We start from the raw sequence: 25,000 nt of genomic DNA on the forward strand, positions 1-25,000 counted from the left end.
CCCCAAGAGAAAGGGTGCCCCCCCCCCCCAGCCCCGGGGGCAGGCTCGCAACGACAGAGACTAAACTGCTCTCTCCACACACCGATAGGCATCGTCTCGATGGCTTTGAACTTTCCACCATATGGAGCTGTCTGGAACAGCTTCCACATAACCAGTTCAGTCGAGATTCCTTGAGCAAACAAAATACAGTCCTTAGGAAGCACAGCCTAGGAGTCGTTTACAACCACAGGAGAGAGGGAGAGAGGGAGGGAGGGAGGGAGAGAGAGAGAGAGGGGAGAAACAGAGGAGAGAGAGGAGAGGGAGTGAGAGGAGAGAGGACAGACAGACATACGGGGGGGGGGGGGGGGGGGGAGAGAGACAGAGAGAGAGACAGGCAGAGCTGCCAGCTTTCAGCTTCATCTTTCACATGGTCATTTTGGATTCATAACCTTTACTTAAAGCCGCGAGGTCAGCTCTAAATCGCACAGCCACTCTCGACTGTGGACGACAAACTTTTACCAGAACGAGGGTAGGATAAACAAACCGGGCCGGTCTGTCTGTGTGTCTGCGCCTGGTGAGACGAGCCGGGAGTGCAGACAAGGTGGGGACACTGAAGGTTATGCTGTCTGCAGCCCTGTCCAGTTTACTGTGCCCAGTGTTTATTCACACTGACAGAGCTCTCCACAGGACAGGGTCGCTGCTGTCGATCGGGCAGAGTAACCATTCAGAGCGAAAAAAAGAAACAGCTGCTTGAACTGCATTGCAAGACATCCTATTGCACAGCACTGTCACCCATTCCAGGTTTTACTGTCAGCTTGATCAGCCCCCAGTGTGTCAGCTGTGTCTGATTATTAAACTCCAGTGTGGATCACACTGCTGTGCAGCGGGAGTCTGATTATTAAACTCCTAGTGAAAGCAGGACTGGATCACACTGCTGTGCAGCGGGAGTCTGATTATTAAACTCCTAGTGAAAGCAGGACTGGATCACACTGCTGTGCAGCGGGAGTCTGATTATTAAACTCCTAGTGAAAGCAGGACTGGATCACACTGCTGTGCAGCGGGAATGTTATTTCCATCACACATATATAAGGTCACCGATCTTGGGTGTCATGCATCCAGCAATGGGGGATACTATTTAATTTTGGATCCAATCACAGCCCTGGACCTTCCCCTGGATGAAAGAGGAGGCTGTGCAGAGTATGGCTGCACTGGCTCCTGCAGGGTCCGAATGCATAAAGGAACAGACAGGGAAACAAGCCACCTTCTTTATAATATATATATATATATATATATATATATATATATATATATATATATATATATATATATATATATATATATATATATATATATATATTAGACACACACACACACACGCAGTGAAAATTGCAAAATTTCGTGTGACGTGTCCCATTTACTTCCAGGTGCCGAAAGGGGGAGGGGGGGAGAAACGACAAAACAAATCTGAGAGAGACACACCCACTCCGTCCGCCCCTCCCCCTCCCCACCCCTCTGCTGCTACCTTTCAAACCCAGGAGTGGAACCGACCTCCTCCGGGATTCAGCCCTGGCTGAGACAGCGTCCTCTCAGAGGGCTCCCAGGCTTCTTTAAATAAATAAGAACAATAATCTACGGGAATTGAGTTTCTTAAGTAAACAACACCCCCGCTGATACGAACTCATACCACCTCAGACTGCAGGGCTTTTAGTTACAATTCAAGCAATGCTGGAGGACCCCCCCCTCCCTCCCTCTCTCTCTTCCAAGGACATGTGACTCACATTCCTAACCACAACTCCGTCACTGTAATCAAGCACACCTCCACACCGCGCTGCTGGAATCGTGAGGGAAGAGAGACTGAACTGCGCCCCCCCCCCCCCCCCCCCCCCCCCCCTTCTCACAGAAAGGGCGCTCCCTCCAGCCCAGGGCAGGCTTGAGCCATGGTGACTGAACTGCTCCCTCCCTCACCCACCTAAGAGAAAGGGTGCCAGGAGTGTGAGCAGGGTTAGAAACTCACACTAGCCCTGCTGCTGCTGCTGCACCCAGTCCTGGGGTTCAGAGCTCCCCTCAATGAAGTCTAGTATTATTATTATTAATATTGCAATGATCAGGAGGCAGGAGTTTGAGCAGGGTTAGAAACTCACACTAGCCCTGCTGCTGCTGCACCCAGTCCTGGGGTTCAGAGCTCCCCTCAATGAAGTCTAGTATTATTATTATTAATATTGCAATGATCAGGAGGCAGGAGTTTGAGCAGGGTTAGAAACTCACACTAGCCCTGCTGCTGCTGCTGCACCCAGTCCTGGGGTTCAGAGCTCCCCTCAATGAAGTCTAGTATTATTATTATTAATATTGCAATGATCAGGAGGCAGGAGTTTGAGCAGGGTTTGAATATAACCTTCAGACAACACCTGTAAAACTCAACTCTTCCCTTCTGGACAGTACAGCACCCTGCCTTGCACTTATCTGCTCCCCACTTCACTGTATTCAACCCTGCACTCAACCCAGTCTGTCACCTGCAATCATATCTAACCCTGAGGCAACTCGCACCACTGCTCTCCGCTCTCGCACTGCCCTGATATCAAATCGCACTGTGTGTTGCATTCGCTCTTATTAGGACTGAAGCCATTGTATTTTGTGCCTTTGCTCTTAATCGTACTGTAATTCTTGATCTGTATAATATAACGTTCTGTTCCTCTTACCTTTTGCAGACTCGAGGCATTCAGTTGTGTTTTGTCGATTATTTTAACAGCAACCTGAAAAAGGGAGAGGAGAAGAGCAGACAGCATTAATTATAACTGCTCGAAGCTTCATTGCGCAGCGGTGTGATCCAGTCCTGGTTTCACTAGGAGTTTAATAATCAGACTCCCGCTGCACAGCAGTGTGATCCAGTCCTGCTTTCACTAGGAGTTTAATAATCAGACTCCCGCTGCACAGCAGTGTGATCCAGTCCTGCTTTCACTAGGAGTTTAATAATCAGACTCCCGCTGCACAGCAGTGTGATCCAGTCCTGCTCTCACTAGGAGTTTAATAATTAGACATGCCTGAGCTTGTTAGCTAGACACACTGGGGGCTGATCAAGCTGGTAGCAGTGAAACCTGGACTGGATCACACTGCTAAAAGCCTGTGTTGCTGCAGGATTTGGAATGTAGTGAGAGGAACAGCACAGACTTTATACGTGCGTTATTTCTAACATCCCAGACTGCTTAAAAAAGTGAGAGAGAGAGGGAAGGAGAGGAAGAAAGGAAGGATGAACGATGTTAGCAGAGAGAAGCGTTTTAGTAAGCTTAATGTTTCGTAACGTTTGTTATACATTGTTTTGACAAAACGTGTTCATTCTCGTCATGACAGTAAAGCATCTTGAATTGAAACGAGAGGAAGAAAGACAAAGAGGGCGAGAAAGAAAGATATGAGGGAGAGAGAAAGAAAGGACTTGAGGGAGAAAGAAGGAAGAGCAGAGAAAAGGACGTGGAGTGAAAGAGAAGGCCGTCTTGCTAATCGGTTCTCTCACCTCTCTGCCGGTCAGCACGTGGCGTGCCAGTTTCACCTTGGCGAAGTTGCCCTTGCCGATGGTCTTGAGCAGCCGGTAGGTGCCGATGTGTGGCTGCTCGTCCGCCGTCGTGGCAACGGAGTTCCGGCAGCGTGGCATGCCGGAGCGGGCCGACTTCACCGGCTCTGTGTGAGCGGAGGAGTGCTGCGGGGGCAGAGAGGGGGCAACGTTAACACCAGGGGAAGCTGCTCTCCCAGCGCAGCGCTGTCAGGGTTTAACTGACATAAACGTTTTGGGGACCCAGGGACGGGAACGAGACTCCCGCTGCACCAGGATCCAGTCCTGCTTTCACTAGGAGTTTAATAATCAGACTCCCGCTGCACAGCGGTGTGATCCAGTCCTGCTTTCACTAGGAGTTTAATAATCAGACTCCCGCTGCACAGCAGTGTGATCCAGTCCTGCTTTCACTAGGAGTTTAATAATCAGACTCCCGCTGCACAGCAGTGTGATCCAGTCCTGCTTTCACTAGGAGTTTAATAATCAGACTCCCGCTGCACAGCAGTGTGATCCAGTCCTGCTTTCACTAGGAGTTTAATAATCAGACACACCTGAGCTTGTTAGCTAGACACACTGGGGGCTGATCAAGCTGGCAGCAGTGAAACCTGGAATGGATCACACCGCTGTGCAGTAGGAGTCCTAGCTCCCTCCCAGTGCTAAACAAGGTATTTGAAAGGATTTATTCAGCTATGCTTTATGGGTTAAGTTGCAGCGTACAGCACATGGAGTTTGTGTTTAGGTCAACGCGGCAGGGCGATATAGCGAGGAAGCTGGAAATAACCCTGCCACCTCCTCTCACCCCACTGTGAAGTGCTGAATTCATTACCAGCAGGGTGTGACATGCAGCCCCCAGTGCCCAGCCTAGGAGACATCAAAGAGGGCAGACAACGGTCCCTACACCCCGCCTGTCCTTCACCTGGCACAGACACAAAAACCAGCCACTAGCAATTCTCTTCTGCAAACAAACACGACCATAAGAACAAATACACAATTCACAAAAAAAACTCCCCTCAGATCAAGCTGGCAGCAGTAAAACCTGGACTGGGTGACACTGCTGTGCAACAGGAGTCTGATTCCCAGCCCCGATGGAGTCTTTTACAAGGGCATCTGATCATTGCGAAGAGAGAGAGAGAGAGGAGTTGCAGAGAGCGAGCGATCTCTCTCTCTCTCTCAAAGGTCACTGGAAGTACATATTCAAATCCTGACAAACTATTCGTCCTGATTTTCATGCAGATCAAACTCCGCGGAAACAGACCACTGCTGGAGAGTTAGGAAACGAGACTCCCGCTGCACAGCAGTGTGATCCAGTCCTGCTTTCACTAGGAGTTTAATAATCAGACTCCCGCTGCACAGCAGTGTGATCCAGTCCTGCTTTCACTAGGAGTTTAATAATCAGACTCCCGCTGCACAGCAGTGTGATCCAGTCCTGCTTTCACTAGGAGTTTAATAATCAGACTCCCGCTGCACAGCGGTGTGATCCAGTCCTGCTTTCACTAGGAGTTTAGGAGTTTAATCAGACTCCCGCTGCACAGCAGTGTGATCCAGTCCTGCTGGACTAGGAGTTTAGGAAACGAGACTCCCGCTGCACAGCAGTGTGATCCAGTCCTGCTTTCACTAGGAGTTTAATAATCAGACTCCCGCTGCACAGCAGTGTGATCCAGTCCTGCTTTCACTAGGAGTTTAATAATCAGACTCCCGCTGCACAGCAGTGTGATCCAGTCCTGCTTTCACTAGGAGTTTAATAATCAGACTCCCGCTGCACAGTGGTGTGATCCAGTCCTGCTTTCACTAGGAGTTTAATAATAAGACACACCTGAGCTTGTTAGCTAGACACACTGGGGGCTGATCAAGCTGGGAGCAGAGAAACCTGGACTGGATCACACCGCTGTGCAACAGGAGTTCAGGTCTGCAATGCTAGCAGTCTCAGCCTTATTCATTGCATGTAGAAGCACCTCCCTCTCCCCCCTTCCCTCTACCTCTCTCTCTCTGTCACTCGCACCCGTCCGATTACGCAAACATGACAAAGTTATCACTTACATGACAGTTCAAGTGGCGGCTGTTCTCAAACTAGACGGGTGAACCATTCTGCAAGCTATTTATAAAAGAGACTCACCTTGTAAACGACTCACGCAAAGGGGGGGGGGGGGCTGGGGGTTAAGAGTTTTGTTTGCAAGTTAGACTAGAGAGAAAAGGTTCCCAAATAGCAAAACGTCACCAAGCCTGGGGTTAAAGGTCCAGTCCTGCTTTCACTAGGAGTTTAATAATAAGACACACCTGAGCTTGTTAGCTAGACACACTGGGGGCTGATCAAGCTGCTAGCAGTGAAACCTGGACTGGATCACACTGCTGTGCAACAGGAGTCTGATTGTTCTTTATTTAATTTTTTTTTGAAGGTTTAGCATGACGGTCTAACGAAGTGACGCACCTATAAAATGAAATCAGAAAACGAAGCGAAGGAGAGAGGAAACGTACTGCCAGTCCTGGTGTAACTGCTAGGGTTACAGAGCTGGGATTTCCGTCTGTTCTCAATGCTGCGATACAGACCTGATCTGTCATCTCCCGGCTCTTCAGAGATACAAGCCCAAACCTGACTGACCTACAGCAGACACAGGCGGGGAGCGGCAACGAGGCAATGAGAGAACAAAACGAGAGAGAGAGAGAGAGAGAGAGAGAGAGAGAGAGAGAGAGAGAGCAAGCCAGCGGAACAAGCCTCTACAAATCAGAGAGAGACAGACAGAAAGCAAGACGAACAGACACAGAGAGAGAGAGACGGGGGACAGTGGAAGGAGAGAGAGGTGACAGAGAAAGAAAGGAGACACAAAGCAAGAAAGGGACAGAGCGCAAGACAAAGAGAAAGACCGAGAGACAGACAAAGAAAGGAGAGAGCGAGGCAGGCTTGGTCATGCATTCATTACAGCGAGTTTCTGGGTTTCCCCAGCTATGTTTGAGAGCCCTGCTGCGTGGAATACCAATAAGGAGTCTCTCTCAGTCTCTCTCCCTCTCTCATCTCCCTCTCCGCCACTTTCAAAACACAGCAATGCCGGCAGACATCTTACACAGCAAGAAGAAAAACAATGCAGCGTGTTTCAAGAAATGAAGATCATTTTAATTATATATATATTTAACTGGCTGACATTTGTAAAATGTTAAAACCACAAATATTTAAATAAAGATCAAGTTTATCAGATTAGAGTCAAATGCAAAAGATCTGAAGCCTCTGCAGAACGCTAGACTCACAGGGCTGGGAATCAGACTCCTATTGCAGAGCAGTGTGATCCAGTCCAGGTTTCACTGCTACCAGCTTGATCAGCCCCCAGTGTGTCTAGCTAACAAGCTCAGGTGTGTCTTATTATTAGCTAGGATCAACCAAGCTAATGTAATCAAATGAAACTCCTAACAATAATAATAATAATAATAAGAAGAAGAAGAAGAACAGGCAGCCCTAAAACTCTAGCGAACACAATAATACGCCCCTCACTTTGATCTTTATAGATCTCTCAAACGCAACTGGGGATCAACCACAAAACTAATTCCAAAGCTATACTGTTCAACTACAACTACACTCAAAAAACAAAATAACACAAGCAACCGCACACGTCTGCTGAATCGAAATACCTCAGCGATCAACCACAGCCACAAGACACAGGAGAGGTACACACCAGCCTGTCAGGAACATTCACCCCCATCGCCGCGGCTGCGAACTTCAGATCCGAGCAGTCAGGAGCGGCCAGGAAAGAGGATTTACCTGCATGTCGAGGTCCGCGTCGCACAGTGAGATCACTACAAGGTTACACCCCTGTTTGTCAGAACACACACACAGACTCTGAGGCAGAGGGTGAAGTCTGATTTGTATGCAAATCCGAGGCAAGCCGAGCTGGGGAGCTACCTTAGCAGGTGCCCAACAAGGAGAGTTTGCAGTGGAGCCCAGCTAAAGCTAGCGCTCCCCCCTCGCCCCCCCCCCCCCCAGCCCCCCCCCCCCCTTCCCTTGGCTGTGCATGGGTCTTGCCAACACAAGAGAAATGAACTCGTGTCAACCCCGCCTACTTCCGTCAGACTAAAAACAGAATTTAAAAAAAAAAACCTGACAAAATCTCACCTTCCGCCTTCTTCCTTCAGAATAAAGCGATGTGCGTGTTCACAGAGAGAGAGTCCGTTTCAACGCAAGAATCACGTTTCACCACATCGCAAGCCATCAGCAGTTACTGGTTTTTCAATTCGATTTCCCCTTTTTTCAATACATTCCCAATTCCAAACTCCCTTTTAATCAATCCCAACACATCAATGATGGGAATCAGACTCCCGCCGCACAGCAGTGTGATCCAGTCCAGGTTTCACTGCTGCCAGCTTGATCAGCCCCCAGTGTGTCTAGCTAACAAGCTCAGGTGTGTCTTATTATTAAACTCCTAGTGAAAGCAGGACTGGATCACACTGCTGTGCAGCGGGAGTCTGATTATTAAACTCCTAGTGAAAGCAGGACTGGATCACACTGCTGTGCAGCGGGAGTCTGATTATTAAACTCCTAGTGAAAGCAGGACTGGATCACACTGCTGTGCAGCGGGAGTCTCGTTCCCATCCCTGTATACACCAACGAGAGAGACTTCTAGTGTGGACTCCGGTGTGCACGCGCGCGTCACTATCGTGAAATTCATTTTTTTTTTTTTTTTTTTTTTTATAAATTAGTCTGCAAAGTGACCAAAAAATGAAACGTTTACCGTGTTTGATGCAAAGCCTCAGCCAATGCATCCTCCTCCTTAAAAACTGCGTTTGCACAGAGCTACTGTACTGGCATGGCAGAAGAAGACAGGCACACTGCCCCGCCCCCCCAAGCCAGTCAGCAGGTATTCTATAAATCATGCTGGCTGACAAGGTACAACAGCATGGCTTCACACTAACCCTAATCCTAGCAATAGCACGAGTCTCTAACCCTGCTCAAACTCCTCATCACTGCAATATTATTAATAATACTAGACTTCATTGAGGGGAGCTCTGAACCCCAGGACTGGGTGCAGAAGCAGCAGCAGGGCTAGTGTGAGTTTCTAACCCTGCTCAAACTCCTGTTGCAATATTAATAATAATAATAATAGACTTCATTGAGGGGAGCTCTGAACCCCAGGACTGGGTGCAGCAGCAGCAGGGCAGTGTGAGTTTCTAACCCTGCTCAAACTCCTGCCTCCTGATCATTGCAATATTAATAATAATAATACTAGACTTCATTGAGGGGAGCTCTGAACCCCAGGACTGGGTGCAGCAGCAGCAGGGCTAGTGTGAGTTTCTAACCCTGCTCAAACTCCTGCCTCCTGATCATTGCAATATTAATAATAATAATACTAGACTTCATTGAGGGGAGCTCTGAACCCCAGGACTGGGTGCAGCAGCAGCAGGGCTAGTGTGAGTTTCTAACCCTGCTCAAACTCCTGGCTCCTGATCATTTAATGCATCAGTCGGGTATTTCGAGGACCACACAACATGATTGCAGTTTAAAATTTGGATCCCCCCCCCCCCCCACACACACACAAACACACAAACTCAGAACAACAAGGCAGCTGAATTGTCACAGACTGGCCTCTAGCAGATTGAGCGGTATCGCCAGACAGCTGGGCAGGACCTCTCTGCTTCATCAGCAACTTGAAAACACTTTCTGACTCGGGTAACAAGAAGCAATGCTGTAGCAGAGACTCCGTCGTTTCTAACTGGTTTGCGATTGAACAAACACGGCGTTGTAATTTGTAAATGCCGTTTCAGGAAACAACGCTGCTGAGAGAGAGAGAGAGAGAGAGAGAGAGAGAGAGATAAAAATAACCCTATTGCTTCTATTTGTGTCCGCGGGGAGTGGAGCCGGCAGGAACAGCGATGGCATGTCTGACAGACTCCGGTTTGGGAAGGGGAGGCAGCGACCCTCAGACCGGCTCAAGGACAGGTCCGGTTTAGGGTTGCTCCTTCGAGGAGTTAGCAGAGTTTGGAGCTCGGAAACTTTACACGACAGCCAAAGAGATGAGGGGGGGGGGGGTCCTAGGCTTTTCAGTGGTGAATTCATCCAAGCGGAATTAGACCTTAAGGCTGTCGTATTTTCAAGGATAGATTTTTTTTTCCCCCATCACCTTCATGTTTTAAAAGCTAGTATTCCAATATTCTTTCATTTTCAATTAGCTGGAAAATTATGAGTGATATAGATGTGTGCAGGGATGGAAATAAAACTCCTATTGCAGAGCAGTTTCACCCAGTCCAGGTTTTATAGGGCGCTCGATTAGCCACCGAGTGTAGGTGACAAGCTCAGGTATTATTAGACTCGTAGTAAAACCAGGAACGGATCAAACCGCTATGCGATGGGAGTCTTATTATATGGCACAATACCCGAGAAGTGACGTCAAACAGTGGCAATTCCTCTAGAGGAAAATATACTTGAACTTTGACCCGTTCAACTCCTCGAGACCATTGCTTTCAATTCAAAACACAAAGCGTCTCGCTCGCAATCACTCGACAAACCCCCACAGCACAGAAACGCTCACTAATGATCGACACAGTGAGAACACGTTTTAAAAATGACGTCAAACCGGGGCATTCGTATCGCGGAGAAACCAGAGAGGAACGGGTAATTAAAGCGAGGTAAAAGGTGGATCTGCTTTGGAAAGGCAGTCCTGGGACCCCTGATCGAAACTGCGGCGTGCGTTAAAATCGTCAAATACGAGGACAAAACCAGTCTCTACCGTTTGAGAGAGCCTCTTTAAAAAAAAAAATATATCAAAATGGGCAATCCAGTGATTTCTCCTGGATAATTTGCAGGGATGGGAATCGGACAGCAGTGTCGCCCAGTTTCACTGATCAGCCCCCAGTGTGTCTAGCTAACAAGCTCAGGTGTGTCTGATTATTAAACTCCCAGTGAAAGCAGCGATTAGTGGTATTCTGTTAATGAGCCTCTCGCAGTGGCAACACTGTGAAGTCACCTCTGTGCTCGTCAGTTAAATTGTCTTTGCGTTTTAAAGCAGCTGACTTATCACATTGAAAAGATCAATTCCTTCAAAGGATTGATTTTAAAATGGAATTGGGAAAAGAGGAATTGACGACCTCCCCCCTCCCTCCACTCCCTGCCCCAAAAACAAACTTATCATTTTTAAAAGAAAGAAATTTGCTGAAAATGTCCTCCTGGGAACACAGTGGAATAAGTACGGCCTTCAGCACAGACCTGTGGCATTGTCACACGTGGCTAACAAGCGGCACTCCGAAAAAATAGGACGAGGCGGAATTAACTTTCCAGATAACGACTGGGCAGCAAGATCTCTGGATCTCCTGCTCTGGACTCGTCTAACCCTCAGCACCTCGTTACTGGACCCTCCGCTGAGGTGCTGTCCTTGCACTATTGCACTGCTAACACTGTAGATATAACTCACTGTGATCCTAACTGGCTGCATCCCAGTTCATATTGTATTCTAGCAGCGTTATTATTATACACGGCATCCCAGTTCATATTGGATTCTAGCAGTGTTATCATTATACACGGCATCCTAGTTCATATTGGATTCTAGCAGTGTTATTATTATACACGGCATCCTAGTTCATATTGGATTCTAGCAGTGTTATTATTATACACGGCATCCTAGTTCATATTGGATTCTAGCAGTGTTATTATTTGCACTGGCTGTAAACCGCACTGCATTTAAATATGAGGCTTGCATTGTAACCCTGCCCTGGGACACCTGTGCGAGTCTCCTGGGATAAAGCAGGCGTCTGCCAAATAAACTAACAGTAAACCCAAACTCATTTAAGACAAAAGTCTCCTTCTCAAAAAAACGAAAGCCCAGGGAGGACTTGCACAAATAAACAAAACCCGTAACTAGCTGGGAGCGCCCTGGTTCTGCGGAAATGAAAGTAATTGCGTGTTTGGTAAATATTTACGGGCACAAGCCCTCCCTCGCCGGGCTGCTGGCACGCTCCCGTGCACGTTAGAGGGAGCTCTCCGGAGACCAGGAGCGCTGGGTTAGCCGTGTGGTCTAAACGCCGCGCGTCCGGGATTGGAATCGCAACGGCCATCCTGGAAAGAAACCGCTCTGTCGCTGTGCTGGCTCGACCTCTCGTTTGCAAAAAAACCCGGTGCTTCATTTGTACCTGACGCATTAAAAGTCTAGGTTGAAGCATGAAGCTGGCTCTTCATTTTTTTTCTCAATTAACTTTGACTGTTCCAACTCCCCCCCCCCCCACCACTTGGTTAGTTATCCATTACAGATCTGTCACCAATTCATATACGTTACAGACAGTCCCACCGCTATCTGGACAGCGATCGCCAGGGTTAGAAACTCACACTAGCCCTGCTGCTGCACCCAGTCCTGGGGTTCAGAGCTCCCCTCAATGAAGTCTAGTATTATTATTATTAATATTGCAATGATCAGGAGCCAGGAGTTTGAGCAGGGTTAGAAACTCACACTAGCCCTGCTGCTGCTGCACCCAGTCCTGGGGTTCAGAGCTCCCCTCAATGAAGTCTAGTATTATTATTATTAATATTGCAATGATCAGGAGGCAGGAGTTTGAGCAGGGTTAGAAACTCACACTAGCCCTGCTGCTGCTGCTGCTGCACCCAGTCCTGGGGTTCAGAGCTCCCCTCAATGAAGTCTAGTATTATTATTATTAATATTGCAATGATCAGGAGCCAGGAGTTTGAGCAGGGTTAGAAACTCACACTAGCCCTGCTGCTGCTGCACCCAGTCCTGGGGTTCAGAGCTCCCCTCAATGAAGTCTAGTATTATTATTATTAATATTGCAATGATCAGGAGGCAGGAGTTTGAGCAGGGTTAGAAACTCACACTAGCCCTGCTGCTGCTGCACCCAGTCCTGGGGTTCAGAGCTCCCCTCAATGAAGTCTAGTATTATTATTATTAATATTGCAATGATCAGGAGGCAGGAGTTTGAGCAGGGTTAGAAACTCACACTAGCCCTGCTGCTGCTGCTGCTGCACCCAGTCCTGGGGTTCAGAGCTCCCCTCAATGAAGTCTAGTATTATTATTATTAATATTGCAATGATCAGGAGGCAGGAGTTTGAGCAGGGTTAGAAACTCACACTAGCTGCTGCTGCTGCTGCACCCAGTCCTGGGGTTCAGAGCTCCCCTCAATGAAGTCTAGTATTATTATTATTAATATTGCAATGATCAGGAGCCAGGAGTTTGAGCAGGGTTAGAAACTCACACTAGCCCTGCTGCTGCTGCTGCACCCAGTCCTGGGGTTCAGAGCTCCCCTCAATGAAGTCTAGTATTATTATTATTAATATTGCAATGATCAGGAGGCAGGAGTTTGAGCAGGGTTAGAAACTCACACTAGCCCTGCTGCTGCTGCACCCAGTCCTGGGGTTCAGAGCTCCCCTCAATGAAGTCTAGTATTATTATTATTAATATTGCAATGATCAGGAGCCAGGAGTTTGAGCAGGGTTAGAAACTCACACTAGCCCTGCTGCTGCTGCACCCAGTCCTGGGGTTCAGAGCTCCCCTCAATGAAGTCTAGTATTATTATTATTAATATTGCAATGATCAGGAGCCAGGAGTTTGAGCAGGGTTAGAAACTCACACTAGCCCTGCTGCTGCTGCTGCCCAGTCCTGGGGTTCAGAGCTCCCCTCAATGAAGTCTAGTATTATTATTATTAATATTGCAATGATCAGGAGGCAGGAGTTTGAGCAGGGTTAGAAACTCACACTAGCCCTGCTGCTGCTGCACCCAGTCCTGGGGTTCAGAGCTCCCCTCAATGAAGTCTAGTATTATTATTATTAATATTGCAATGATCAGGAGCCAGGAGTTTGAGCAGGGTTAGAAACTCACACTAGCCCTGCTGCTGCTGCACCCAGTCCTGGGGTTCAGAGCTCCCCTCAATGAAGTCTATTATTATTATTATAAATATTGCAATGATCAGGAGCCAGGAGTTTGAGCAGGGTTAGAAACTCACACTAGCCCTGCTGCTGCTGCACCCAGTCCTGGGGTTCAGAGCTCCCCTCAATGAAGTCTAGTTTATTATTATTAATATTGCAATGATCAGGAGCCAGGAGTTTGAGCAGGGTTAGAAACTCACACTAGCCCTGCTGCTGCTGCACCCAGTCCTGGGGTTCAGAGCTCCCCTCAATGAAGTCTAGTATTATTATTATTAATATTGCAATGATCAGGAGCCAGGAGTTTGAGCAGGGTTAGAAACTCACACTAGCCCTGCTGCTGCTGCACACCCAGTCCTGGGGTTCAGAGCTCCCCTCAATGAAGTCTAGTATTATTATTATTAATATTGCAATGATCAGGAGGCAGGAGTTTGAGCAGGGTTAGAAACTCACACTAGCCCTGCTGCTGCTGCTGCACCCAGTCCTGGGGTTCAGAGCTCCCCTCAATGAAGTCTAGTTTATTATTATTAATATTGCAATGATCAGGAGGCAGGAGTTTGAGCAGGGTTAGAAACTCACACTAGCCCTGCTGCTGCTGCACCCAGTCCTGGGGTTCAGAGCTCCCCTCAATGAAGTCTAGTATTATTATTATTAATATTGCAATGATCAGGAGGCAGGAGTTTGAGCAGGGTTAGAAACTCACACTAGCCCTGCTGCTGCTGCACCCAGTCCTGGGGTTCAGAGCTCCCCTCAATGAAGTCTAGTATTATTATTATTAATATTGCAATGATCAGGAGCCAGGAGTTTGAGCAGGGTTAGAAACTCACACTAGCCCTGCTGCTGCTGCACCCAGTCCTGGGGTTCAGAGCTCCCCTCAATGAAGTCTAGTATTATTATTATTATTAATATTGCAATGATCAGGAGCCAGGGTATGTCAGGTATGATCCCTGGTCATTTTAAAGTATATACTTAATTGCAGGGAGTTCTGAAGCCCAGGACTGTGTGCAGGGCTAGTTTCCAGCGATGTGCCACAATTTATATATATACACACACACAAAAGAAATCATCTTAAAAACTGATGAGGGATTGGAGCCCGGTACCAAAGAGGTTTGGAGACAGCGTTAGTCTTGTAATTATGCTGAATCGTTTCTCTCTGGTACATTATGTATGAACTGATGTCAAAGGGTGATTCTGATGGCAAGATCAAGACAAGGATCGGAGACAGTTATATATATATATATATATATATATATATATATATGTATTATATATATATATATATATATATATATATATATATATATATATATATATATATATATATATATATATATACACACACACACACATATATATATATATACATATACATATATATATATATATATATATATATATAATCAATTAGCGCCGTGTCTACTTGGTTTTGCTGGCAAAGGCAGAGGAACGCATTGCCCGCTGTTTAAATTCAAAGTGAATCTTTTACAAATCAGATAGATTATTATTATTATTTTTTTTTTTTAAAAGGCAATATTTAACACCCACACACCTGTGGCGACATCATTAACTCCGCATTACAAACTGTATTGAACACGCCTATCCTGGGACCTGCTAGTCCTGTAAAAACGTATTCACAAATTAAAACATGCTGTAATAAACCCCAACAGTGTTTTTATTTTTTTATTATCGTGCATTAAAGTCGCACACCAGACTGCAGCATTGGCAGGCATGTTATATTTAAAGACAATGAGGTATTATCATTGAATCGTCCCGTCGCTGAAACTTAAAATAAACCCCACGGATCAGTATCACGGGGTTTGCCTCAAAAACAAATGAATTATTTTTTATTAAAAAAAAAAGAAAGCCTCGTTTACGCAGATTTAAACAACACACAAAGACAGGGGCTAGGAAATACCAACAACAAACAAACAAACAAACAAACAAACGAAAATGAATCCTGACTCGTATATTAATTTGTAAGGATTATTTTTATTTTATTATAAACGCAATTTTATTTTCTGACATTATATATATATATTTATACACACACACACACTTCATACCTCAGGTTATATATGTAATTTGACACACACACATGTAACAGGTTACATATATGAAGGAAGAAGTTGGAAATTAAAAACACAGAAACGCGTATTAACATTCAGACAGCTGCTGTTTAACTGAGAAGAGATAATAATAATAATAATAAATAATAATAATAATAACAACAACACAGTTAAATACAGCGTCTGGTTGTAAACAGGCGATTTATTTTAAAAGTTATTTGGGTTTGAAATACAATAACAAACGCCTCTTACCTGGGAGCTGTCTTTCTCGTTCACTGTAGATAATGGAGTTCTGGTCGACATTTTGAGGGTTATTGAAATAAAAAAAAATAATAATAATATATAAAAAAAGGTGTTTTGTTTCCCCTTTTAAAATGTAGAGAACATTTGAAAAAAAAATATATATAAAGATTATAAGTCAAAAACTTGACAGCCACATTTTGAAGAGAGAGAGGAAAAAAAAAAAAAAAAAACACGGTAGTTGATTTGAGGCAAAATATAAACTTTTTTTTTTCAGCCACAGAACAAAAAAAAAAAAAACCCTTAAAAAAAATACTTTATTAGAAACTAACGAAACTTGTTTAAATAACAAAAACAACAAAAGGTCTGTTTTTTTTTTTTTTTTTTTTTTTTACATTTGAGTTGGTTTCTCCCCTCTCTCGAGGAAGTAAGAGGGGAGAGAGAGAGAGAGGGGGGTGAGAGAGAGAGAGGGGGGTATTGGATAGGATGCCCAGGCCAAGGAGCTTGTTCTCCGCTACAAGGGAACAATCGAGACCGGGGATTCGGGGGTTAGGCTAGGCCGGGCCAAGCGGAACTCGACCTCTCGTTTGCAAATAAATAAATATATATATATATATATTTATTCCCCCCTTCCTACTCCTTCAAAAGAAAAAAAAAAATAACGTGTTCACGTCTTTTAACCGGATAGCAAAGGCTGCAAAAAATGCATAGATAGAGTTTCTCGTTTTCGGGGGAAGCCGAGTGTCGTTGTGAGAGTGTGCTGCAAGCCTGGAAAAGGTCCCCCCGGTCCGCTACTCGTTTGCTTTTTGTTTTTGCGTTGTTGCTGTTGTTGTTTTTAAAGCCGGGGCTCCGGTAATCTCCGAGCCGTCTCCCTGCTTCACACACCGAGAATCCGGAACATGGCCGCTGTGAGAGGGGAAGGGGGCTGGCCGCCGAACAGACCGACGCGCTTTCGGAAGCTTTCGGCAGCTTTCGGAAGCGATCGGGCCCCCGTTCACGAACCCACTCGGGCTTTCCCGTCGTTCGCTTGGGAAAAAAAAAAAAAAAACGAACGTGACGTCACCCGACCAGCCCACTTTCGTGCACATTAATTGCGATTTTGCAATTATCAAGCGCTGCAGTTTCCACTAAACTTTACTTCTGTGTCGGGTAAAATCCTATATATATATATATACAGGGTGATTGGAAAAAAAAAAAAAAAAAAACATTGATAAACATTGATTAATCTGAACCGTCCAGAGAGAACAGATTTTATTTATTTTTTTAGTTTGAATCAATCATTCCCATTTTAGTTTAATTATTTATTTTTGTCTTTTACATTTTTAATGGTTTTTGATACGCAAGAGTTTTTCTTTTTCGAATCTAGCACCCTTTGAATCGACTGTCTTTATGACGTCATTCTCTAGCTGTGGCGAATGACGTCACGCTCTGCTGTTGCGTCCTGTGTAAATCTCCAGGCGTCGTGAAAGCGAGTCTATCCGTTTGTTTTCTATTATTCTCTATATATTCTATAGTAAATCATTATTTTTATTTATTTATTTTTGTCTTAAACCATACTTTCTTCCTTGGAAATGGCTGAACTATCGATTCATTTACTTTATTATTATTTAGTATATTTGATGAGTGGTTCTATATTCTTTTATATCACGACGTTTTTGTTTCGCCTGCATATTTTATTCGATTATACTTCATGCAAAATATACCATATGGAATTGCTGTCTATGCATGACGGATTATTTGAAGACTGATCGCGATTTCACTTATGTTTTTAATTTAATTTATTATTATTATTATTATTATTATTTAAAAAAACATTTTACATGTGTGTTTACAGGTTTCGATACACACTCCCATCCTATTCGTTTGTGCCCGTCGCTTTTGAGGATATATACCCGGGTCTCACAGCCCCCGTGTTCTTGAAAGCGGGTTCAAACCAGGCTCGTTCGTTTCCATCTGCTCAGATCTAATCGATCTCCACTCGGGCTCCGTCTGTCAGAGCGAGTTAGGACAGCGGGGCTGCAGAAGATGATCTCTCCCCTCGGTTTGTATCGGTCGCACTCACCTACCTCGATGCGGAGTAGTGTTTTGAATGAGAGAGAGGGAGAGAGACTGGCTGATCTAAATATAAACCAGCATTATTATTATTATTACTATTATTATCTAATTAATAATCGTCACGGGCACTATTGGAACTCGGCCTGGAACCGAGTCTATTATGAATTAGTCTGCTGCCACCCAGCGGCAACTCTGTGAAACGACACCTTTATTTTTAATCGGTTTACTTAATGAATGTTTATATACCAGCTTGATCAGCCCCCAGTGTGTCTAGCTAACAAGCTCAGGTGTGTCTTATTATTAAACTCCTAGTGAAAGCAGGACTGGATCACACTGCTGTGCAGCGGGAGTCTGATTATTAAACTCCTAGTGAAAGCAGGACTGGATCACACTGCTGTGCAGCGGGAGTCTGATTATTAAACTCCTAGTGAAAGCAGGACTGGATCACACTGCTGTGCAGCGGGAGTCTGATTATTAAACTCCTAGTGAAAGCAGGACTGGATCACACTGCTGTGCAGCGGGAGTCTGATTATTAAACTCCTAGTGAAAGCAGGACTGGATCACACTGCTGTGCAGCGGGAGTCTGATTATTAAACTCCTAGTGAAAGCAGGACTGGATCGGGAGTCTGATTATTAAACTCCTAGTGAAAGCAGCTGTGCAGCGGGAGTCTGATTATTAAACTCCTAGTGAAAGCAGGACTGGATCACACTTTCCAGAGAGGAAAAGAAAACACACACACACAGGAGCCACAGGAGTAAAATCAACACCTTTATGCTTGTCAAAATACAGTATGTACATATTTAAAAATAATAACACTCCAATTAGAGAACATATCAGTACTTACAAAAAAAAATTGTGTTATATATATATATATATATATATATATATATATATATATATATATATATATATATATATATAAAACACACACACTAATATATATATATATATGTATATATATATATATTTTATATTTTTGCATCCAGCCTATTGGTCGAGCACCTCGTCAATCTTCAGCGTCATAGTGTCAGAGTAGAACCCGCCCTCATTGTCCCCGCCCCCGAAGATCAGTAGAGTGTGGGGGCGTGGCTCCGGCCGCCAGTCTTCGGACCGCTCCTCCTCCTCCTCTGCTGCTGTTGTCAGGGTAACCATGGAATGCCCTGCTCTGGGCAATGCTGAGAGAATGGGGTGGAGCAGGGCTGTCCAGCTGTTTGTTACTGGGGTTAAAATAGAGCAATAATGAGATGCAGAAATCGTGAGTATAGAATATATAACTAGGACAGCAGCCCCCCCCCCCCCATGCAAAAAACAGCCTTATTGCACAATCTGAAAATAGGCATTTCTAGATATTCCAATACTAAAACATGAGATTTATTATAGAGGGGAAAAAAACTGGATTGTGCAAAACTAATCATTTTTTACCCCTCTAGGATTGATACACAGCATTCCTAATTATTAAAATCCTTATCCGAACAGCAAACGCTAAATTGTAGATTTTTATTTTTTTTCTCTGTCCGCCTTTTTTAAAGAAACAAAAACATAAATAAGAAGGGAGTGGAATTTCCCCTTCTCCTTCTGGGCAGAGCGATCTGGAGCAGAAAAACAGATTTCACCCGAGCCTTTGAGAAACTGGCATTTTCGCAGGGGGAGCCGTGCGCCACACAGCCGGTACGACGCCCGGGAATCGCAGAATCTGCGCCAGCCGCTCGCGGAGCGCCGGGACCATTGCTGCGGGCGCTCACCGGTGCTGAAGATGAAGGAATCCTTCAGGGCGACGCTCCCGTCGTACCCTCCCTGGATCACAAAGCTGGAGTCGGACAGAGCGGCGCAGGCGTGCCAGCTGGGGAAAAACAAAACCAAAAATCACGAGGGCACAGCTGGTACAAGAGATCTGCATCACCACCCCTCTACAGAACAAACTCCCTCAGCTTCACAGAGTCCAGTGAAAGCTGCTGAATAATGTTCCCTTGTTAACATATTGAATTGCACCCCCTCTATATAGAATGAACTCCCTCAGCTTCATAGAGTCCAGTGAAAGCTGCTGAATAATGTTCCCTTGTTAACATATTGAATTGCACCCCCTCTATATAGAATGAACTCCCTCAGCTTCATAGAGTCCAGTGAAAGCTGCTGAATAATGTTCCCTTGTTAACATATTGAATTGCACCCCCTCTATATAGAATGAACTCCCTCAGCTTCATAGAGTCCAGTGAAAGCTGCTGAATAATGTTCCCTTGTTAACATATTGAATTGCACCCCCTCTATATAGAATGAACTCCCTCAGCTTCATAGAGTCCAGTGAAAGCTGCTGAATAATGTTCCCTTGTTAACATATTGAATTGCACCCCCTCTATATAGAATGAACTCCCTCAGCTTCATAGAGTCCAGTGAAAGCTGCTGAATAATGTTCCCTTGTTAACATATTGAATTGCACCCCCTCTATATAGAATGAACTCCCTCAGCTTCATAGAGTCCAGTGAAAGCTGCTGAATAATGTTCCCTTGTTAACATATTGAATTGCACCCCCTCTATATAGAATGAACTCCCTCAGCTTCATAGAGTCCAGTGAAAGCTGCTGAATAATGTTCCCTTGTTAACATATTGAATTGCACCCCCTCTATATAGAATGAACTCCCTCAGCTTCATAGAGTCCAGTGAAAGCTGCTGAATAATGTTCCCTTGTTAACATATTGAACTTATAAAATGTTACAGCTAATTTGAAATATGCAAACTGTTTAAGAGCTGAAAACAAGTAAAAAGGTCTAATTAAGCTAATTATCAGTTCAGTGAAGGGTCTGGTTCAGTAACGGAGGGCTCGGTTGGAATGGACCCGAAACCAGCAAGCAAAATGAAATAAACAGTAGAGTGCAGTGCATACCTCCGAGGCGAAGGGGGCGCTCCGCTGACATCCACTCTGGAAAACTCCATCAGACCTGCACGGGATGAACGGACAGCACTGCTTGAGGAACTCAAAAATGCATAAAAAGATAAACATCTAAATGCAATCTGTTCAATAATGCATTAAAACACAACAACTGGCTATGCAAGACGTACAAAACACATAACATCAAAATAACATGTTGCAAAAAAGATTGTGTACAATAATGTATTAAAATATATTTATTATCTGCCCCCATATGAGGTTGCCTTGCTTGAAAGGGTTAATGAGATTTTTTTTTGTTTTTTTAACCCCCCCCTGGTATAAGGGGAGCTATCGGGTCGGGGCGCTTACCCAGGTCCAGTGTATGCATGTCATTGAAGCAGACAGGAGTGTCCCAGCCTCCGAAAACATACAGCTTCCTCTGAATGAGACAGGCAGAGTGACTGGAGACAAAGAGAGACACACAGACAGAATCACAGAGCTGAGAGAACTCAACGACAGGGCTGGGAATCAGACTCCTATTGCACAGCAGTGTGATCCAGTCCAGGTTTCACTGCTACCAGCTTGATCAGCCCCCAGTGTGTCTAGCTAACAAGCTCAGGTGTGTCTGATTATTAAACTCCTAGTGAAAGCAGGGCTGGATCACACTGCTGAGCAGCGGGAGCCCGATTCCCATCAACGCGTTTGAAGTGGAGTGCGTTTTCAAAGCGTGGAACCGTTTCTCACCCCGATCGCGCGGCCGGTCCCTCTCCCAGTACAATGGGCCGGTACCAGATCTCGTGCTGCGGGTCAAAGATGTACAGGGAGTCGCTGCAGCCGTCGGGCTCCGGGTGGGGCATTGGGAACACCCCCCCGAACACAAAGAGCTCCCCGCGGAACAGGGAGGTGCTGTGATAGGCCAGGGGCGGCACCTTACCCATTGCCTAAGGGGGGAGGAAACCAACAGTCTGCCTCAAAACACAGCGGCACAGATAGTCTGAAGGAAACTAAATGATCAATTTATTTATTTATTGATTGATTATTTCGTTTCTTTGCGTGATGCATCGGAATAGAGTTCGGTCTCATGTGCGATGGGTGTTGCAGTTAACGAACTACAGTTCCCATCATCCCAAGGGTGCCGCATGCCGAGGAGGCATGCTGGGAAGTGTAGTTCCAGCCAGGGCTGGACCGATTCTGCGTGCATCGCTGGAAGCGACGCAGACCGCTCTATCACGATGCAAGAGCACAGCTTTGCACATCTGCCAGCTTACTGAAATGAAGACTAACCGACCCGCAGCCCCGCCTCCGTCTCACCTCCACTGTGGACCAGCGCCACGTCTTCGTATCCAGGATGTGGACATCGTTGAACCACTTTTTGTTCTCGGAGCCTCCGAAGACGTAGATGCGCTCCGTTTCTGGGTCGAAGGTCGCGGTGTGGCCGATGCGGCACTCGGGGGTGGGGCCGGCGGCGGCGATCGTCTCCGCGGCGACCCAGGAACAGGTCTCTATAGCAACGGGAAAACGTTACTGAATACTGAAACTGAAAAACTGAATTGGGGGGGGGGGAGAAACATTTGTGGCTTCCAGGAGACTATTTTTTATTACATGATGTTAATATAAGAGATCTAAATTCTAATAGTTCCAATGGGGGCGGGGTTTATAATGTCATTCTAATAGTTTCCAATGGGGGCGGGGTTTATAATGTCATTCTAATAGTTCCAATGGGGGCGGGGTTTATAATGTGATTCTAATAGTTCCAGTGGGGGGCATGGTTTACAATGCCGGGGGGGGTCCCTGCTGTACCTGTGTGCAGCTTCCACATGGGGTCCTTGCAGAACTGCATTCTGGATCCTTGACCCCCGATCAGGAGGGCAGTCTGCCCCCCGATAGAGCACAGGGCCTGGCCCCACCGGCCGGAGGGAGTGCCTAAACAAACCGGACCAACAACACACACAGAGAGAGATAAGATTTGTAGATTTACAAGAAATGCAATTAGACAACCGTACAACACAGAAGAAACCAAGAGAATGCACCAACAGGGTCCCGTCCTGAATAACGCAGTTACCTCCTGTGCCGGCGGGGGCAGTGGAGGCTCGGGGACCCCCGCTCTTCCCGGACCCCTGCGCGGGTTCGAAGAGCCGGGTCTGGCTGCCGCGGGCCGTGGGTTTGACTCTGCGCTGGGGGGTGGTGCGTTTGGAGGAGGGGGGGCTGTTGGGACAAGCGTTCTCCTCGTCTCCCCCCCCCACCTCCTCCTCCTCCTTCACTCTCAGCCCTCGTTTCCTCTTCCCGTGAGACTCCTTCACAGCAGGGGCGAGGGGGTGGGGGGGCTGGAGCTGGGGAGCAGAGAGCTTCGAAAATAACCAGATGAACCGATAATTCAGCACTTCACAAAATAACACAACGTGAATGAATTTGTCAGACTAAAACATTGGAATGTTGACTTGAGTAAAATAAATAACAATATTCTTCTTCTTCTTCTTATTATTATTATTAAGTTCACAAATGTTACTTTTTTCATTACATTTCGAAAGGCATCGATCGCGCAATGGCTAAACTATATCAATGCTGTCCGAGCAGCGAGTATCGTGATTATACAGACGAGCACATTTTTAAAACCGGAATGAGATTTTCTTCGCCGTTCTCTCACACACAGGGGATTTCTCTACCTTGGGCGTTTTCTCAGTCTTGCAGAGAGTGGTCTGTGGATCCTCCGAACCCGGGACCGGACCCTTCCCCAGCAACTAGAGGCACCAAACAAACACGTCACTGACCTCAATTCACGAGGGAGGGCTGCTTACAAACAACGTGACCGTCGCCGACTGAATCAGCAGCACTGAAACATGCGATCCTGCTCACCGCGTTTCCATTAGCGCTCGGAAACGCGACTCTCTCAAAAGCAAAACACAGCTGAACGAGGACACACAAAAAACACCAGCGAACTTCACTGTCGTGAGTGGGGTTTATATCAATTTACACTCGCTTTTCATTAAGGGAGGGGGTAATCGTACTGCCCCCACCACCACCACACACACACACACACAGACGAGGGGCGCTGGCGTGGATCGGGGGGGGGGCTGATTCAGCGTTCAGAGTGAATTCAGAAACAGCTGCTCGGGTTTGTGTGGATCTCTGTTCTCCGCAGAGTCTCAGAAAAGCAGCGATCCTCACAAACCCCAGCAGCTGTTTCTGAATTCGCTCTGAACGCAGAATCAGCCCCACCCTGATCCACGCCGGCCCCCCTCGTCTGCGGAGAGCTCCGTCTGGACAATCTGTTCATGCAAATCAATCAATCAATCACGTGGTTCGGTGTAAACCCAGTGGCTTCAATTACCCTTCCTTGAACTGGGAGCCTCAGAGTCTCCCAGTCTTCCCAGTTCTCTCCCACTCCACGCTCCCAGTACAGGCACCTGCACAATGAGAGAGAGAGAGAGAGAGAGAGAGAGAAGGTTCAGTACAGATTAGCTATTAAACCACAACAGATTCTTACATATACACACACATTGCTCCCTTGTATAAGCCAACAGGGACAGGAATCAGACTCCCGCTGCACAGCAGTGTGATCCAGTCCTGCTTTCACTAGGAGTTTAATAATCAGACTCCCGCTGCACAGCAGTGTGATCCAGTCCTGCTTTCACTAGGAGTTTAATAATCAGACTCCCGCTGCACAGCAGTGTGATCCAGTCCTGCTTTCACTAGGAGTTTAATAATCAGACTCCCGCTGCACAGCAGTGTGATCCAGTCCTGCTTTCACTAGGAGTTTAATAATCAGACTCCCGCTGCACAGCAGTGTGATCCAGTCCTGCTTTCACTAGGAGTTTAATAATAAGACAAACCTGAGCTTGTTAGCGAGACACACTGGGGGCTGATCAAGCTGGCAGCAGTAAAACCTGGACTGGATCACACCGCTGTGCAATAGCAGCCCTGTAGTTGAGAAATACAACAGGCACTCCAATGATCAAATCAACACACAGCGTCCGTTTGTTCTTACTTGCTTTTTGGGGTCAGGGTCCCGAGAGTCCGAGGCCCCCCCTCTCCCCCGGTCACCTGCACGTCGATCACCGTGTCCGCGGAGAAGCAGCGCCAATCACCACGGCTAAATAGCACGAGAGCGTCCGGCCGGGAGACTGGCAAGGGAGCGGTGAACTGCAACGCCTCCACATCACTTCAAACATAAACATATACACAAACACCACAGAGACACAGCCTGGTTAGAAACTCACACTAGCCCTGCTGCTGCTGCACCCAGTCCTGGGGTTCAGAGCTCCCCTCAATGAAGTCTAGTATTATTATTATTAATATTGCAATGATCAGGAGCCAGGAGTTTGAGCAGGGTTAGGGCTTAGGCACAATAAGGAGACAGGACTGGTGAGGAAGTCAAACTCGTCCTATGCAATGTCAGTGAGAGCAGTCCTAGGAATG

General features: G+C 46.2%; 2 protein-coding genes across 5 annotated transcripts in view; both read right to left on the reverse strand.

Annotated features, from left to right (window-relative positions):
* Positions 1 to 2,412: 2,412 nt before the first annotated feature.
* LOC121306243 (serine/threonine-protein kinase MARK1-like) lies at positions 2,413 to 15,927 on the reverse strand. 3 transcript variants are annotated; one of them, XM_041237984.1, is made up of 3 exons: positions 7,266 to 7,443; positions 3,485 to 3,667; positions 2,413 to 2,729 (listed from the first exon to the last, which is right to left on the reverse strand). In XM_041237984.1, exons 1-3 carry the CDS (start codon positions 7,269 to 7,271, stop codon positions 2,502 to 2,504), a joined length of 417 nt encoding a protein of 138 aa, XP_041093918.1. In that variant the 5' UTR covers positions 7,272 to 7,443; the 3' UTR covers positions 2,413 to 2,501. The 3 variants fall into 3 exon arrangements, with proteins under 3 accessions (XP_041093918.1, XP_041093917.1, XP_041093916.1); XM_041237983.1 differs by lacking the exon at positions 7,266 to 7,443 and adding an exon at positions 7,180 to 7,262 and having other exon boundaries at positions 2,416 to 2,729; XM_041237982.1 differs by lacking the exon at positions 7,266 to 7,443 and adding an exon at positions 15,678 to 15,927 and having other exon boundaries at positions 2,417 to 2,729.
* Positions 15,928 to 18,684: 2,757 nt separating this feature from the next.
* LOC121306250 (kelch repeat-containing protein) overlaps positions 18,685 to 25,000 on the reverse strand; it is a 7,674-nt gene continuing 1,358 nt past the window's right edge. The window contains exons 2-12 of one of the 2 annotated variants that reach the window (XM_041237991.1): positions 24,570 to 24,743; positions 23,913 to 23,988; positions 23,248 to 23,322; positions 22,647 to 22,914; positions 22,385 to 22,507; positions 21,896 to 22,086; positions 21,329 to 21,525; positions 20,954 to 21,045; positions 20,600 to 20,654; positions 19,464 to 19,561; positions 18,685 to 18,938 (exon numbers count right to left, since the gene is read on the reverse strand). In XM_041237991.1, coding sequence (XP_041093925.1) covers positions 18,709 to 18,938; positions 19,464 to 19,561; positions 20,600 to 20,654; positions 20,954 to 21,045; positions 21,329 to 21,525; positions 21,896 to 22,086; positions 22,385 to 22,507; positions 22,647 to 22,914; positions 23,248 to 23,322; positions 23,913 to 23,988; positions 24,570 to 24,743 — 1,579 coding nt within the window. In that variant the 3' untranslated portion in view covers positions 18,685 to 18,708. Of the gene's footprint in view, positions 18,939 to 19,463; positions 19,562 to 20,599; positions 20,655 to 20,953; positions 21,046 to 21,328; positions 21,526 to 21,895; positions 22,087 to 22,384; positions 22,508 to 22,646; positions 22,930 to 23,247; positions 23,323 to 23,912; positions 23,989 to 24,569; positions 24,744 to 25,000 lie in introns of both variants that reach the window. The other variant, XM_041237990.1, reaches the window with a different exon arrangement.

Source organism: Polyodon spathula, chromosome 47, assembly GCF_017654505.1.
Source record: "Polyodon spathula isolate WHYD16114869_AA chromosome 47, ASM1765450v1, whole genome shotgun sequence".
In the NCBI taxonomy this organism is placed as follows: Eukaryota; Metazoa; Chordata; class Actinopteri; order Acipenseriformes; family Polyodontidae; genus Polyodon; species Polyodon spathula.